Source organism: Gopherus flavomarginatus, chromosome 2, assembly GCF_025201925.1.
Source record: "Gopherus flavomarginatus isolate rGopFla2 chromosome 2, rGopFla2.mat.asm, whole genome shotgun sequence".
Lineage (NCBI taxonomy): Eukaryota > Metazoa > Chordata > Testudines > Testudinidae > Gopherus > Gopherus flavomarginatus.
Window position 1 is genome coordinate 113,962,332 of NC_066618.1, and position 17,135 is coordinate 113,979,466.

Genomic DNA, 17,135 nt, shown 5'->3' on the forward strand with positions numbered 1-17,135 from the left:
AAAAGATCTTGGAGTCATCGTGGATAGTTCTCTGAAGATGTCCATAGAGTGTGCAGAGGCGGTCAAAAAAGCAAACAGGATGTTAGGAATAATTAAAAAGGGGATAGAGAATAAGACTGAGAATATATTATTGCCCTTATATTAATCCATGGTACACCCACATCTCAAATACTGTGTACAGATGTGGTCTCATCACCTCAAAAAAGATATTCTAGCACTAGAAAAAGTTCAGAAAAGGGCAACTAAAATGATTAGGGGTTTGGAGAGAGTCCCATATGAAGAAAGATTAAAGAGGCTAGGACTCCTCAGCTTGGAAAAGAGGAGACTAAGGGGGGATATGATAGAGGTATATAAAATCATGTGTGATGTTGAGAAAGTGGATAAGGAAAAGTTATTTACTTCTTCCCATAATACAAGAACTAGGGGTCACCAAATGAAATTAATAGGCAGCAGGTTTAAAACAAATAAAAGGAAGTTCTTCTTCACACAGCACACAGTCAGCTTGTGGAACTCCTTACCTGAGCAGGTTGTGAAGGCTAGGACTATAACAGTGTTTAAAAGAGAACTGAATAAATTCATGGTGGTTAAGTCCATAAATGGCTATTAGCCAGGATGGGTAAAGATTGGTGTCCCTAGCCTCTGTTCATCAGAGGATGGAGATGGATGGCAGGAGAGAAATCACTTGATCATTGCCTGTTAGGTTTACTCCCTCTGGGGCACCTGGCATCGGCATTATACAATGAAGATGAGATTTTCAAAGCTCCAAAATCAAAATGTGAAAATTCTAACCTGAATCTCCATAAATGCATTATTTTAACTACACTTCAAAATATTGATTTCTTCCACTTGTGTAATTTTCCTGTTGCTTTCATTTTCTCTTGGGCTGCCAATACTATTCCTCTTATCTTCACATTCACCCTGTTTCCAATGCATTCTTCTACATTTCAACTGATGCATTCTCACCCTCCCAAAGACAGCTCCTTCAAACAATTTAATACATGACTGGAATTTCTGTGGGTTGGCTGTGGCTACTATTTCCATAACCATCCCTCTCAATGGCCTCTCATATCATCTTCATTCTCTGTAACACAAACTTCTACTCACCCTCATCCATCTCTCTTCTCTCCATTCCCTGTCTGCTTACCCTCCTCTTAGCTACTTCTCTCCATCTGTCTTTGGTTACCAACCTTCTCTACTGCTACTACCTTCTCTTGACCCCTACACTCCCTGTCATTCTCACTGCTGTACCTGACACTATTTCTTTCCCTCACCCTCAGTCATTGCTTATCCCCAATAACCTCAGCTCACTGCCAGTTCTTATTCTCTTTACCAACTCACCCTAGATTTTTTCATTATACTACCTTAAGAATTAATGTTCCGCCACTCCTATGACATTATCATAATGATATTATCCATACCAAAACTACCCACCTCCTTTTAGTCTATCACCCACCATTATAGAATTGCTCTGATTGTCTGATTTGTTAACGATAAATCTCTATTGGCACATGACATCTCCTTGATGATAGAATTGTCACATGCCTGACTGAGACCCGGCAACATAAGCACTCATTTCATTCCTCCCTCTGAGGATCCTCAAGTTAGTTTACCTTCTTTCTGAAAAATCCTCCAAATTTGATGAGAAGGTGAGTGACATTGCCTACCCATAATTCAAATACTTCCCACCCAAATTCATGCTAATCTTTCCTTCATGATCAACTCTTCTCCTTCATTACACTCCACATTCTGAAACTGTCTAATCTAGAAATAATGATGGACAATTAACTTCTTTTTAAAATCTATTTAACTGTTCTTCAGAAATTCTCTGACTTGATTGACACAATTGATTTTCTCTTCCAAACATCATTATTCCTACAGTCTTAAGTATTCCTATAGACTACTTTGACCCCTTTCCCTCTAGCTTCCTTTCTGTCTTGATTCCTCTGCAGCTTTCAAGCTCTCTCACCCACTAGAGAGCTCAACTGAATCAATTCAAAATTTCCCAGTAGTTCTCTGACCCTGACATCAATGACCGCCTCTCATCAAATTGGACTTTGTGCTGAATAAACATTAATAGTATTTGCATTTTTATAGCCCTTTCTGAAGAACTCAAGCTGCTTTAAAACCAGTGATGAATTAAGCATCACAACATCCTAGTGATGCAGGTCTGAATAAATTGAAGCACAGAGAAGTCAAGTTCACAAAGAAGTTTGTGCTTTAACCTCGATCAGGGGTGAAAGTACTTACAGGACTTACTGGGACTGCTGGAGTACTGCGGGGGGCGTGCCCTCAAGCAGAAGAGGCGTGACCTCAAGCAGAAGAGGCGGGGCCTCTCAAGATTTAAAGGCCCTGGGACACTGGGTGTGGCTGGGAGCCCCAGGGTCTTTAATTCAACTAGGGGCTCCCAGCTGAAGAAGTGGCTGGGAACCCCCCAGGGCTCAGGGGCAAATTAAAGGGTCCAGGGCTCCGGCCACTGCAGGGAACTTTGAGCTTTGCCGGGCTGGGGCCAGGATTTAAAGGACATGGAGCTCCTGCTGCTGCGGGGAGCCCCGAGCCTTGCTGGGCTGGGGCTGGGATTTAAAGGGCACGGAGCTCCTGCTGCTGCGGGGAGCCTGTAATAACCTTAGTCCCAGATTTGGACCTTAGCGTCCAAGATATGGGGGTTAGCATGAAAACCTCCAAGCTTAGTTACCAGCTTGGACCTGGTACTTGCTGCCACCACCCAAAAAATTAGAGTGTTTTGGGGCACTCTGGTCCCCCTGAAAAACCTTCCCTGGGGACCCCAAGACCCAAATCCCTTGAGTCTCACAACAAAGGGAAATAATCCTTTTTCCCTTCCCCCCTCCAGGTGCTCCTGGAGAGATACACAGACACAAGCTCTGTGAACCCAAACAGAGTGAATCTCCCTCTCTGTTCCCAATCCTGGAAACAAAAAGTACTTTCCTATTCCCCCCAGAGGGAATGCAAAAATCAGGCTAGCAATCCAACACACAGATCTCCCCGATTCCTTCCTCCCACCAATTCCCTGGTGAGTACAGACTCAATTTCCCTGAAGTAAAGAAAAACTCCAACAGGTCTTAAAAGAAAGCTTTATATAAAAAGAAAGAAAAATAAGTACAAATGTTCTCTCTGTATTAAGATGATACAACACAGGGTCAATTGCTTAAAAGAATATTGAATAAACAGCCTTATTCAAAAAGAATACAAATCAAAGCACTCCAGCACTTATATTCATGCAAATACCAAAGAAAAGAAACCATAGAACTTACTATCTGATCTCTTTGTCCTTACACTTAGAAACAGAAAATAAGAAAGTAGAGCTACTTCTCCAAAGCTCAGAGAAAGCAGGCAGGCAGGCAGACAAAAGACAAAGACCTCAGACACAAAATTCCCTCCACCCAAAGTTGAAAAAATCCGGTTTTCTGATTGGTCCTCTGGTCAGGTGCTTCAGGTGAAAGAGACATTAACCCTTAGCTATCTGTTTATGACACGCCCCCCAAATTGCAGACAGTGGGGAAGCTCACTGGCGGCGATTTCCTTCTAGAACTTGAAAATAAACAGATTAATACAACACATACACCTTTACATATACTCCTAAGTATATAACTAACAGACTTCTACATTTTAAGAAAACTTTTAAACTACTGAATTCTGGGAAACTCTCACGGGAGAGTGCATCAGCAGCTTTATTAGAAGCTCCTGTGATGTGTTGAATTTCAAAATCAAAATCTTGGAGAGCTAAACTCCAACGAAGAAGTTTCTTGTTGTTCCCCTTGGCAGTATGAAGCCACTTTAGTGCAGCATGGTCAGTTTGTAGTTGGAACCGCCGTCCCCAAACATATGGGCGTAGCTTTTCCAGGGCGTACACAATGGCATAGCATTCCTTTTCACTGACTGACCAGTGACTTTCCCTCTCAGACAGTTTCTTGCTGAGAAACACGACAGGATGGAAGTTGTGATCTGTTGCTTCCTGCATGAGCACTGCTCCTATACCACGCTCAGATGCATCTGTGGTTACTAGGAATGGCTTGTCAAAGTCCGGGGCCCTGAGCACAGGGTCAGACATGAGCATCGCCTTAAGCTGGGTAAAGGCCTTTTGACACTCATCAGTCCACTTAACGGCATTTGGCTGGGTCTTTTTGGTCAGGTCGGTCAATGGGGCAGTGATTTGGCTGTAGTGTGGTACAAATCGCCTGTAGTATCCGGCCAAGCCTAAGAAGGATTGGACCTGCTTCTTGGACCGGGGGACAGGCCACTTTTGGATAGCATCCACCTTGGCCTGTAGGGGGTTTATGGTTCCTCGACCCACCTGGTGCCCCAGGTAAGTCACTCTGTTTTGGCCTATTTGACACTTTTTGGCCTTAACAGTTAGTCCGGCCTGCCTGATGCGCTCAAAGACCTTTTCCAGGTGTAGTAGGTGTTCGGGCCAGGAGTCTGAAAAAATGGCCACATCATCGAGGTAGGCAACAGCAAATTCTCCCAGTCCAGCTAGTAGACCATCTACCAGCCTCTGGAAGGTGGCGGGTGCATTTCGAAGGCCGAAAGGAAGGACATTGAATTCATACACCCCCGCATGGGTGACGAATGCTGACCTCTCCTTGGCAGGTTCATCTAGCGGTACTTGCCAGTACCCCTTGGTTAAGTCTATTGTAGAGATGAACTGGGCACGTCCCAACTTTTCCAATAGCTCATCGGTACGTGGCATTGGATAGTTGTCCGGACGAGTTACAGCATTTAGCTTACGGTAGTCCACGCAAAAGCGTATTTCCCCATCTGGTTTGGGTACCAGAACCACTGGAGATGCCCATGCACTGGTAGATGAACGGATTATACCCATCTGTAGCATGTTCTGGATCTCCCGTTCTATAGCAGCTTGGGCATGAGGAGACACTCGGTACGGTGGGGTTCTGATTGGGTGAGCATTACCTGTATCAATGGAGTGGTATGCCCGTTCAGTCCGTCCTGGGGTGGCTGAGAACAATGGGGCGAAGCTAGTGCACAGCTCCTTGATTTGTTGCCGCTGCAGACGTTCCAGGGTGGTTGAGAGGTTCACCTCTTCCACGCCACCGTCTTTTTTCCCGTCGTAGTAGACACCGTCAGGCCACTCAGCATCATCTCCCTGGACTGTAAACTGACAAACCTGTAAATCTCTGGAATAGAAAGGCTTGAGAGAATTAACATGGTACACTTTAGGCTTTAGTGAGGAATTGGGAAATGCTATGAGGTAGTTTACAGCTCCCAGGCGCTCTTGGACCGTGAATGGCCCTTCCCATGATGCTTCCATCTTATGGGCCTGTTGCGCCTTCAAGACCATAACCTGGTCTCCTACCTTGAAGGACCGATCTCTGGCATGTCTGTCATACCAGGCCTTTTGCTCTTCTTGAGCATCCTTTAGGTTCTCTTTAGCAAGGGCTAAAGAGTGTCGGAGGGTGCTTTGTAGGTTGCTTACAAAGTCCAGAATGTTAGTTCCTGGAGAAGGCGTAAACCCCTCCCATTGCTGCTTCACCAACTGTAATGGCCCCTTAACCTCGTGACCATACACAAGTTCAAATGGTGAAAACCCTAAACTGGGATGTGGTACAGCCCTGTAGGCAAACAGCAACTGCTGCAACACTAGGTCCCAATTATTGGAGAATTGGTTGATGAATTTTCGTATCATGGCCCCCAAAGTTCCATTGAACCTTTCCACCAGGCCATTGGTTTGATGGTGGTACGGGGTGGCAACCAAGTGATTCACCCCATGAGTTTCCCACAGTTTTTCCATGGTCCCTGCCAGGAAATTAGACCCTGAATCTGTAAGGATGTCAGAGGGCCAACCTACCCTGGCAAAGATGTCTGTTAGGGCCAGGCACACAGTGTTAGCCCTGGTGTTGCCTAGAGCTACTGCTTCTGGCCATCGAGTAGCAAAGTCCACTAAAGTCAGTACGTACTGCTTTCCTCTGGGTGTCTTTTTTGGGAAAGGACCCAGAATATCCACAGCTACTCGCTGAAATGGGACCTCAATTATGGGGAGTGGCTGGAGAGGGGCCTTGACCTGGTCTTGAGGCTTTCCCACTCTTTGGCATACCTCACAAGACCGGACATACTTGGCAACGTCCTTGCCCATCCCCTCCCAGTGGAAGGACTTCCCCAACCGGTCCTTGGTTCTGTTCACCCCAGCATGGCCACTGGGATGATCATGGGCTAAGCTTAAGAGCTTCCCCCGGTACTTAGTTGGAACCACCAACTGTTTTTGCGGCTGCCATTCTTCCCGGTGTCCACCAGAAAGAATTTCCTTGTATAAAAGTCCTTGGTCTATAACAAACCGGGATCGATTAGAAGAGCTGAGAGGCGGTGGGGTGCTCCGTGCCGCCGCCCAAGCTTTCTGAAGACTGTCATCTGCTTCCTGCTCAGTCTGGAACTGTTCCCTTGAGGCTGGGGTCACCAGTTCTTCCTCAGACTGTGGACTTGGGCTTGGTCCCTCTGGAAGCAATGTAGGTGATGGGGTTGTTTCCGTTGCTGGTGAACCGCTCTCCGCTGGTGCACCTGAGGGTATTTCAGGCTCTGGCTGAGCCTTTTGGGTATGGCTGTCTGTCGCTTCTGCCAGTTTTGGCTCGCTGGCGCCCTCTGGCGTTGAGTTTGAAGATGTAGTTGCACTTGCTGGTGCTGGTTGCTGTTCCAGTTCCGGGCCTGGGACTGGAGATGCTGTGGCTGTTTCAGTGGTAGGCATGGAATCCGGGTCCACTACCTCTGTCTGGGTCTCTGGTAACACAGATGGGGCCTCTGTGGACGGCTCAGGAACAGGAATGGGTCTGGAAGCTTGCCTGGTTTGGCTACGTGTAACCATTCCCACTCTTTTGGCCCGCCTCACCTGGTTGGCCAAGTCTTCCCCCAGTAGCATGGGGATAGGATAATTGTCATAGACTGCAAAAGTCCACATTCCTGACCAGCCTTTGTACTGGACTGGCAGTTGAGCTGTAGGCAAGTCTACAGCTTGTGACATGAAGGGGTAAATTGTAACTTTGGCCTTTGGGTTGATGAATTTGGGGTCAACGAAGGATTGGTGGATAGCTGACACTTGTGCCCCCGTGTCTCTCCACGCAGTAACCTTCTTTCCGCCCACTCTCAAATTTTCCCTTCGCTCCAAGGGTATTTGAGAGGCATCCGGGCCTGGGGATCTTTGGTGTGATGGTGGTGTAATGAATTGCACTCGCATGGTGTTCTTGGGACAGTTGGCCTTGATATGTCCCAGTTCATTACACTTAAAGCATCTTCCATCTGATGGGTCACTGGGCCGAGGTGAGTTACTGGAGACTGGTGAGGTTGAAGGGTAGGGTATCTGTGGCTTTACTTGGGTGGTATGTGGGGTCTTTGGCTGTCCTCGGTGGTAGGGTTTATGGTCTGTGTGCCCCCTGGGGTAATCGTTCCCCTTGACAGTAGCTTTCTTGCTTTCTGCCAGTTCCATCCATTTGGCTCCAATCTCCCCCGCCTCAGCGACATCTTTGGGTTTTCCATCTTGTATGTACCGTGTGATGTCTTCAGGAACACCGTCCAAGAACTGCTCCATTTGTATGAGGAGGTTCAGTTCTTCCAAGGTTTGAATGTTGTTTCCTGTTAGCCAGGCCTCATAGTTTTTTGCAATGTAGTAGGCGTGTTTGGGAAATGACATCTCTGGTTTCCACTTTTGGGTTCTGAAGCGCCGACGGGCATGATCTGGGGTTATCCCCATCCTGTATCTGGCCTTGGTTTGAAAAAGTTTATAGTCATTCATTTGGTGCTTAGGCATTTCAGCTGCCACCTCTGCTAAAGGTCCACTGAGCTGTGACCTCAATTCTACCATGTACTGGTCTTCGGGAATGCTGTACCCAAGACAGGCTCTTTCAAAATTTTCCAAGAAGGCCTCGGTGTCATCACCTGCCTTGTAGGTGGGAAATTTCCTGTGCTGTGGAGCAATATTTGGTGCCGGGTTGTTAGGGTTGGCTGGCACATGCAGCCCAGCTTTTGCCAACTCCAGTTCATGTTTTCTCTGTTTTTCCTTCTCTTCATTTTCTTTTTGTTGTTTTTCCATTTCTCGGCGGTGGGCCGCCTCTCTTTCTCTTTCTCTTATTTCCATCTCTGTTTGTTTTATTTCCAGTTGTCGCCTGTGTTCTGCTTCTCTGACTTGCTCTTGGGCCTCAATTTTTGCCTTAGAAGTCATGGTTCCTGTTTTCTTGGGTTGGGGTGCCCTCCGGTGTTTATCTTCTGAACTGCAGGTTCTCTGTTGCCTCCTGAAGTCTGCCTAGCAACAGTGTTTTTTGTCCTTTTCTCTCTCTAGCTAATGTTCAATGAAGGGAAACCAGAAAAACCACTTTATTTGCATGCCTATAAGTGCTGGTACTTGCCTCCTAATGGGAGGGCTATTGCATGACAAAAGACCCTTAACAGGTTCTTAATGGCTTCTCGCTTAACATGCAAGCCACAAACTGCCAGAGAGAGCAGAAAAAAAAAATTTCTCTCTGGTTCCCTTTTAAAACCAACTGTTTTTCTCTGCTAAAAAGCCCTTAGCAGAGAAAAGAAAAATATAATATTTCTACTGGCTTCTGGATTCTGTCTATCTCCCACCAGCTGCCACTCATGTAATAACCTTAGTCCCAGATTTGGACCTTAGCGTCCAAGATATGGGGGTTAGCATGAAAACCTCCAAGCTTAGTTACCAGCTTGGACCTGGTACTTGCTGCCACCACCCAAAAAATTAGAGTGTTTTGGGGCACTCTGGTCCCCCTGAAAAACCTTCCCTGGGGACCCCAAGACCCAAATCCCTTGAGTCTCACAACAAAGGGAAATAATCCTTTTTCCCTTCCCCCCTCCAGGTGCTCCTGGAGAGATACACAGACACAAGCTCTGTGAACCCAAACAGAGTGAATCTCCCTCTCTGTTCCCAATCCTGGAAACAAAAAGTACTTTCCTATTCCCCCCAGAGGGAATGCAAAAATCAGGCTAGCAATCCAACACACAGATCTCCCCGATTCCTTCCTCCCACCAATTCCCTGGTGAGTACAGACTCAATTTCCCTGAAGTAAAGAAAAACTCCAACAGGTCTTAAAAGAAAGCTTTATATAAAAAGAAAGAAAAATAAGTACAAATGTTCTCTCTGTATTAAGATGATACAACACAGGGTCAATTGCTTAAAAGAATATTGAATAAACAGCCTTATTCAAAAAGAATACAAATCAAAGCACTCCAGCACTTATATTCATGCAAATACCAAAGAAAAGAAACCATAGAACTTACTATCTGATCTCTTTGTCCTTACACTTAGAAACAGAAAATAAGAAAGTAGAGCTACTTCTCCAAAGCTCAGAGAAAGCAGGCAGGCAGGCAGACAAAAGACAAAGACCTCAGACACAAAATTCCCTCCACCCAAAGTTGAAAAAATCCGGTTTTCTGATTGGTCCTCTGGTCAGGTGCTTCAGGTGAAAGAGACATTAACCCTTAGCTATCTGTTTATGACACTGCTGCTGCGGGGAGCCCCGAGCCTTGCTGGGCTGGGGCTGGGATTTAAAGGGCACGGAGCTCCTGCTGCTGCGGGGAGCCCCAAGCCCTTTAAATCTTGCCCGCAACGGCGGGGAGCTCTGAGCCCTTTAAAACCCGGCCCTAGCCCTGCCGCTAGAGCTGCAGGCAGCCCAGAGTCCTTTAAATCCCCACTGCAGAAGCCGGTGCGGTCCAGCATGGCGTACTGGACCATACCAGCTTACTTTCACGTCTAACCTCGATTAGAATTTAAGTCTCTTGACTTCCAAAACTGTGGTTAAACCATAAGACCAACCTTCATTTCCAATGTATCTGTCCCACTTATTATCTTCTCAAATACCTGTCCCCTCACAGTTGTTTCTCAGTCCTCCATTTGCTGACCTTGTAAATAAGTTCCTGATCTCTCCTGTCTCAAAATAGCAGGGCTGTCCAGAGGGGGTGGGGGCAAGTGGGGCAATTTGCCCCAGGCCCTGGACCCCACAGGGACCCCACCAGTCCTGACCCAGCGGCACTCCAGAACTTCAGCAGCATTTTGGTGATGGGGGGGCTTCAGTGCTGCCGAAGATGCGGAGCGACTGAAGGGCCCCCCACTGCCGAAATCCCGGACCGCCGCAGGGTGAGTACAAGTGCTGCAGCTCCCCTGCTTTGCCCCAGCCCCCCTGAATCCTCTGGGCGACCCTGCAAAATAGTGTGAGACAGATAGGTCTCTACACTTGTGGGAGAATTTTTCTCCATTGTGATACTAAATCTGATTAACTAAGGAAAGAGCTGTAAAAGCAAAGCCTAATTTAAGAGAAGCACATTTGTTTGAGACACACTGGATATTCATAACAAGCAGACAACCTTGTGAAAATCTTTCTGCAAAATGCTGCCAAATTCCATGCCATGTGTCATCTCCTATATTAGCAGGGAGTAATGTACCTTGCATTCCTTTCCTGGAGCAAGTTGTCAATTCCTCTCTTTAATCTCATTTGCAAACAATGATTTCTAATTAGCATGGGCTGATATACCATGGTGCAAGAGACTCATGTCATGTCTTGCTGTCCAAGCCATGAGGGTATGTTCCCATATGTTAACCTTAGTATCCTGGTCAAATTCAAATTTGTGTACTTACTATATATGTTGACAACCTAAATCTCTTCATAGTTACAATTTGATTCAAGTTCTTCCATTCTTTTCCTAAAATATTCTGAGTTCTGGTTGATGCAGAGTAGCTACTGTGTTCCATAACAAAAGTGATTACATTTGGGAAAGTAACTCTCTCTATATATTTATTAGGATCTTTCTGGATGCAATGAAATGAAATGAAAGCTACAGTTAGTACTGTTGCATAGTTAGTGTCATTGGGAAGATTAGCCCAGCCAGAAGAGCTGGGCATTATCATCCCATATTGTTTGTATATTCAGGTTTTTTTCTTCCTAATGAATTTGGTGTTCTTGGTTTATATATGTTGGTATCACCCCTCTTTCCTTCCATTCAGTTTAGTCCCTCCCCTCCAGTACATGGTGGCAGTGTCTCCCTTGCCACAATGACTGGTCCATAAGAATGAGTAATAATAAAACATGGTGGTTCCAGCCAAGGACCTCAAAAGATGTTACAAAAATGAATGAATGAAGTGTAATACTTCATTGCTCTTTGGCATCAGGGATCAAACCTGAGACCCCTAATCCTAAGAGCATGAGCATCCACTGCTTGAGCTAAAAGATCAAACTGTTAGCCAAGCATGGAGCATTCTCATCAATCTCTATACGTGGCCCAGAGAAGGACCGAGTGCCATGCTGAGTGGGAGTGGGTTATATAAGAAACATAGCAACTAAGTAAGTATTATTATCTTCAGTGGAACAACTGAGGCAGAGAGGGATAAAGTGGCGGCACTAGTTCATGCTACAGGAACAGATGCCAAATCTCCTGCCCTTCATGGAAAATTTCCTCCTAACCCCCAAAACCTAGGTTGGATTATGTTCTGAAGCATGACATTTTATAGCTCCACCAAAACATGATTTTTTAAAATATTTACTACTATAACTCTGGATACTAATGTCCAGTCCCTGTTTCCAGCATGATCAGCTATGACCCACCAGCCCATACTGATTGATAAAACCTAAAGGAATTGAAATCTGCAGGTTTTGTAAGGCTTCAGTAATTTTGTCTACTTAAAATCAACCTCTAATTTCAAGTGGAAAAGGGATTTTTAATTCCTAATTTCTAACACGGTGTAATGTTTCTGTTCACCGTTAAAGACAAGGGACTTGCATTTTAGTAGGGTATTAAGTGTGTGTAGATTGCATATTCATTTAAGTACTTCAAGATCCTCAAAGATGAAAGGAACTATATCAATGTAAGATCATTATCATGTAATTGCACTCACGCCTTTCAGAAGGCATATCTTGAATAATAATTAGCACGACTTTAATTTTCAGCTTGGTAGTAGCAAAAATCTTGCAAATAGTGCTGTACAACACTCACAAGCTGTACTGTCTCGTTAACTTCCTCACACGAGAAACTTTAATTTCCTGCTTTTCTGTAGCGCCTGTTGATGGTGTAGTTTCTGGTCGTACTGGTGCTGGACTTCTAAAAACAAGAAAATTTTTTGCGGTGATGACTTTGTTTAAGCAATTTTAAGGTATGTCAGCAAAGTTATAATTTAATGACACATTTAACTTGACTTAGCAAGTGCACATTGGCAAATTCACCCTTTTCTTCCAATTGTAATCTGACATGCTGGCATACACACACATATTTTTCGTTCACAGTTGTACTGCCCTATATACTGTGTAATTTTATAAAGAAGCAACCATTTAAATATATTAAATCCATGCAAAACACAACAAAGATACTTCAGTGCTAACAACTTAAAACCCAGAAATGCAGTATTTTAAAGAGACCCAACAATTAGTTTTTGTAAAACTTTTAAAAAATATAAATATAGCTAGAAATATATTAATGAACTAAAGAAATCATTCATCAAAACAGCCTTTGCTTGAAATTAAACATTTCCCTGCTGTGTCTGCAACACCAATACAATAGCGATGTGCTAGTGGATGAGATCCAGGGAAGACACTAGAAACAAAAGAAATTGCAAATGTTCAATTTAAAGTAAAGATATATATGACTGATGGCAACATGAAGTAGCTGTGATTGTTATGTAAGAATGTGGACCATGGCTGTAGATATCAAAGTGGGGTCCTGATCAGAGAAGAGCTCTGCTTGCTGTTGTGCTAGAATTCTGTAATATTTAATACCAAGCTTGCCTTTCAGTTTCCATATTTAGTTTGTAGGGATGGTGATTAGAATAAAAATAATCTTTGGAATTGTGAAGTATGTAAATCTGATCTGGAAATCATTGAAATGCCAATAACATGGAAGCCCACAATGCTATGTTTTGGTGTCACTTTTCACTGACGTAACGTTCAGATTATTTAATAATTAGGAAAAAGAGGTATTACATAGCACACCTCAATATCCTTTCAGTACAAGAACTGCTGCAGGGTGGCTAAATGTGCAAAGACCTGTATAATGAAATAATCTGAGGGTCAAACCTCGACTGATGTAAACTGGTGTTCAGCTCCATTGGCTTCAGCTAAGTTATGCTGATGTGCATTGGCTGAGGATCTGGCTCTGAATGGATAGCATTGCCATTTCTAAAGCAGTTCCCTAATAGGGTAGTTTTCATTCATTACATAAATCCAGTGAAAGCAGGAACAGAAATAAATAATCATATATCAAATCTAACATGAGATACAAAGGATACGCACACAGTATAGTCAGCAAGCAATGAATTTATCACATCAAAGGATTTCAGACACATCAGGAACCATAAGACAACATAGAGATAGAGCAGAGAGGACCCTTACTAATTTATATCAATAAGTGTAAACCCCATTGTGGTTTTCTGAATATTGCAAAATCATAAGTGAATATAAAAAGCAAATAAGCATTATTCCAAAATACACAAACCATTCCACTCATTTGACAAGTACAGTTTACCTTTATGACATTTCACAGTATGCTAGTAAATTTCCTGTTAGCATATCCTGCAAAAACAATGGAATTTTAGTAAGAGCAGCCCCTTGTTACAATATTCTGCCATCAAATCCTTGTTCAGGGCCTGATCCAATCAGTCTTTCCATTTACTTCACTGCACGTTGAATCAGACCCTAAGTGGCAGAGACCACCATTTGATTGTGCACTTTACAGGAGCTGCAAATTAGTCAAGGTGTAAATTAGTGGAGGGCCTACTGTATTCTTACTTTAGATGAAAAGGAACAATAATAAAATGTAATGATGCACTTTTATATGGACTTCAACCTAAAGATCCAAATCTCTCTGAGATATCAGATTGAGTTCATACCACAGCACATACAGGATACAGACCCTGAACAGAGCATATATCAGATATTAAACTGATGCTACCAATGTCAGAAGATGGATTTTTAACCCCCATTTTTCGAAACTGGCTGGCTAAGTTGCCGCTGAAGACTTTCTTCCTCAGCACAAAACTTTGCACTGCTCCATCTGCCTCCCTGCCTGTTTCCACTGAGTACATTTCCCCCAGCATGAACATATTCAATGCTCTTGCTTCTGTCAGTATGAAACACTCATTTGTGGGTGATTAACAGCAGTCTGGAGAGCAGCTGGCTGGTTGTCCTCATTGGTGAATCTTAGTAGTTCACAGGTGTTATATCACTGAATGGGTGCAGAATGTCAAACATGGTAATCCTTGGTTATATAATACAAACAATAGCATTTTTCCCTTAGGTCTAAATTTAGAAATATTTGTTGATTAAAAGCAGAAACCATGCTTTTAAAGCAGACACATTCATCCACTGAAGGCCACTAGCCAGTGAGTTTAATTTAAATTTGTAAAAATGGCAGGCTTTTAACCCTGTACAAAGCCCTAAAAAAAAAATCACACTGACATTACTGAAAAAAGAATGAACTATAAAGCTGAATAATTTCTATGGTTACCTTTTGAATTCTATAGCAATCATATATTATCTCACATGAAAAGATATAGCTTCTCAAGGAGATACCTTGTAATTATTTTGGCTATTTAAAATAGAGTCTTTATGTGCAAATATAAACACTTTCCTTATTACGTGTAGTAAGTGACACAGATTTGAACAAAACCTGACGTTCTGGAGGTTCAGGATGGCCTATGCTTTAAAAAAGCATAGTATATTACAATTTCTTGTAAGGTACCCTTGCAATGCCAAGAATTTATGGGAAACATTTTTTTGTAAATGTATCCAACTGCTTCAGCATAAGAATGAAGATATTGAACCAAGACAGAGCATCTTAATGACTTGACAGGCTGCATAATAATCTAGCATTTCCTAGTGAGAATGACAATGACAATCATGAATGTCAGCCTGCCATGACACATCAACAGAACCTGCCTAAAATTAGAGATACAGCACGCTTCTCACCAGAGCTCGGAGCTTTAGTGAACCAGCTCCTCCAATCTCACAAGCTCATTAGTCTTGCAAAAAGTAAAAAGTTATGTCTTCACTGAAGGGTTGGCTAGAATGGGCATCTGGGTTTAGCCTAATTCAGGTGTGAGCATCCCCACTGCAAAGCGCTACAAGAGTTACTGTGTCCCCTTTGAGCCTGCACTCGTCCAAGTGTTTCAAGGGAATGTCCCATAGTGGTTTGTGCTGAGCTTTGTCTACGGTTCTCTTTCAGCCAGCTGTGGGAGAACATGTCTGCCTTTTGAGAATTGCGGGTGTGATGTTGCATCCCATAATGCTTTGTAGAAATATGCTTATGAATGTAAATATGACATAACTGCAATATGTTTTATGCTAGATATGCCATGTAACATATCTTTGCAAAGGTTGTGTTCTACTGTATATATTCATCCTATTCGCATGCATGTATCATTTTTATATCTGAAGTTATGAGCGTTGGCTCTATGCTTGTATTTAAAGTGTTTGCTGTAGAAAGCACCTAGGGCAGATTTGATCAATATAGTGTGAAGGGCTAATTCAAGTAAATGGAAGTAGTTGGTGAACAATGGACCTTGATAGATGCCAATCCACATCTAAGCTTTCCTGGGAAAGTCCCTGTAGAGAACTAAGTCATGCAAGGACATGTGACTTGCCCATATGACTCCAAGACTCCATCTTATAGCTGGGATTCTACACAGGGGGAGGGAGGGGTTTCCACCAACAAGAGAGAAACTATATAAAGTCCTGGGAGACCCTTCCCTTTGGTCTTCAGCTGGTTCAAGAGGTAGCCTCTTCACCCCCAAAGGATACCTGAAAGAAACTGGAACAAAGGACAGTAACTAAAGGGGTGTGAGTGATTGCTGGACCCAGACTAGAAGGAGGCTAGTTTGTAAAAGAAGCTTACTGGAACATTTCTGAGGGTGAGATTTCATCTGTAATCAGTTTCTTACTGTATTAGGCTTAGATTTGTGTGTTATATTTTATTTTGTTTGGTAATTCACTTTGTTCTGTCTGTTATTACTTGGAACCACTTAAATTCTACTTTTTGTATTTAATAAAATCACTTTTTACTTATTAGTTAACCCAGAGTATGTATTAATACCTGGAAGGGGGAGGGTAAACAGCTGTGCATCTCTCTCTATCAGTGTTATAGAGGGCAAACAATTTATGAGTTTACCCTGTATAGGCTTTATACACCATGAGGATGCGAAGTAAGCTTTATACAGGGTAAAATGGATTTATTTGGGGTTTGGACCCCACTGGGAGTTGGGTATCTGAGTGTTGGAGACAGGAGCACTTCTTAAGCTGTTTTCAGTTAAGCCTGCAGCTGTTGGGAGATGTAGTTCAGACCTGGCTCTGTGTTTGTAGCAGGCTAGTGTGTCTTGCTCAAACCAGGCAGGGCACTGAAGTCCCATCCTGGCAGGGAAAACAGGCTCAGAGGTAGTCTAAGCACATCAGGTGGCAGTCCCAAATGGGTTTCTGCGATCCAACTCCTCAGAGTGAGAAGGCATTGAGGGACTATCAGCTCTTGAGTGATTTAAGCGGTGTCCTCACTGCAAAGTGGGCAGGTTACCAGACTGAGTTAAAGTGGAACCTGACCAAAGTATGAGAAAAGAGTATAAAAGGACTGCTCCTGGCTTGAACTGATTGATTGTTGCTTTCACATCCTCTTTGAATGGGAACATGTAATTCATTCTTGAAGGTGTGGGGGAGAGAAGAGAAGGAAGAAGAAAATATTTTATTTAATAGGAAGATTCTCATATAACTTAAGGGCCTCACTAGTGAAGCACGTGCACACAGGCGCGCACACACACACAAAACCCACACCTTTCCTCAGTTTGTAGTCTGAGGTTTTTCCACTTCGATTTTCTTGGTTAAGCAAAGGCTATACAAAGATCAGGAGCAACATGGGTTTGTTTCTGTTGCTACGATGCCAGGAAAGCTCTTCTGAAACCTTGGGTTAATTATCAAGAAGAATATCTGGCAATTTGAAAACTGCTTTCTGAGTTAATGCCTTTTTACTGGATTGTCATACAGATTGTGACCTTAACCAAGTATGCCCCTGAGGTGCAGTGGTTTACTAGTCTGCACAGAGCTTGTGGGATTTCCCTACTCTTTTCATTCCAGCTCCTTATTTTTCTACCTTTTGGGGAAAAAACCCAACCCTCTCTTCCTTCCTCCCCAGAACAAAAATAC

At 43.5% G+C, this 17,135-nt stretch overlaps 1 protein-coding gene across 2 annotated transcripts in view; it reads right to left on the bottom strand.

Moving 5' to 3' along the window:
• The window catches only part of EPB41L4B (erythrocyte membrane protein band 4.1 like 4B), a 279,948-nt gene that overhangs the window by 41,922 nt on the left and 220,891 nt on the right, over positions 1-17,135 (bottom strand). For both annotated transcript variants that reach the window (XM_050937694.1, XM_050937692.1), the window contains exon 20: positions 11,956-12,060. In XM_050937694.1, the coding sequence (XP_050793651.1) occupies positions 11,956-12,060 (105 nt within the window). The remainder of the gene's footprint in view (positions 1-11,955; positions 12,061-17,135) is intronic.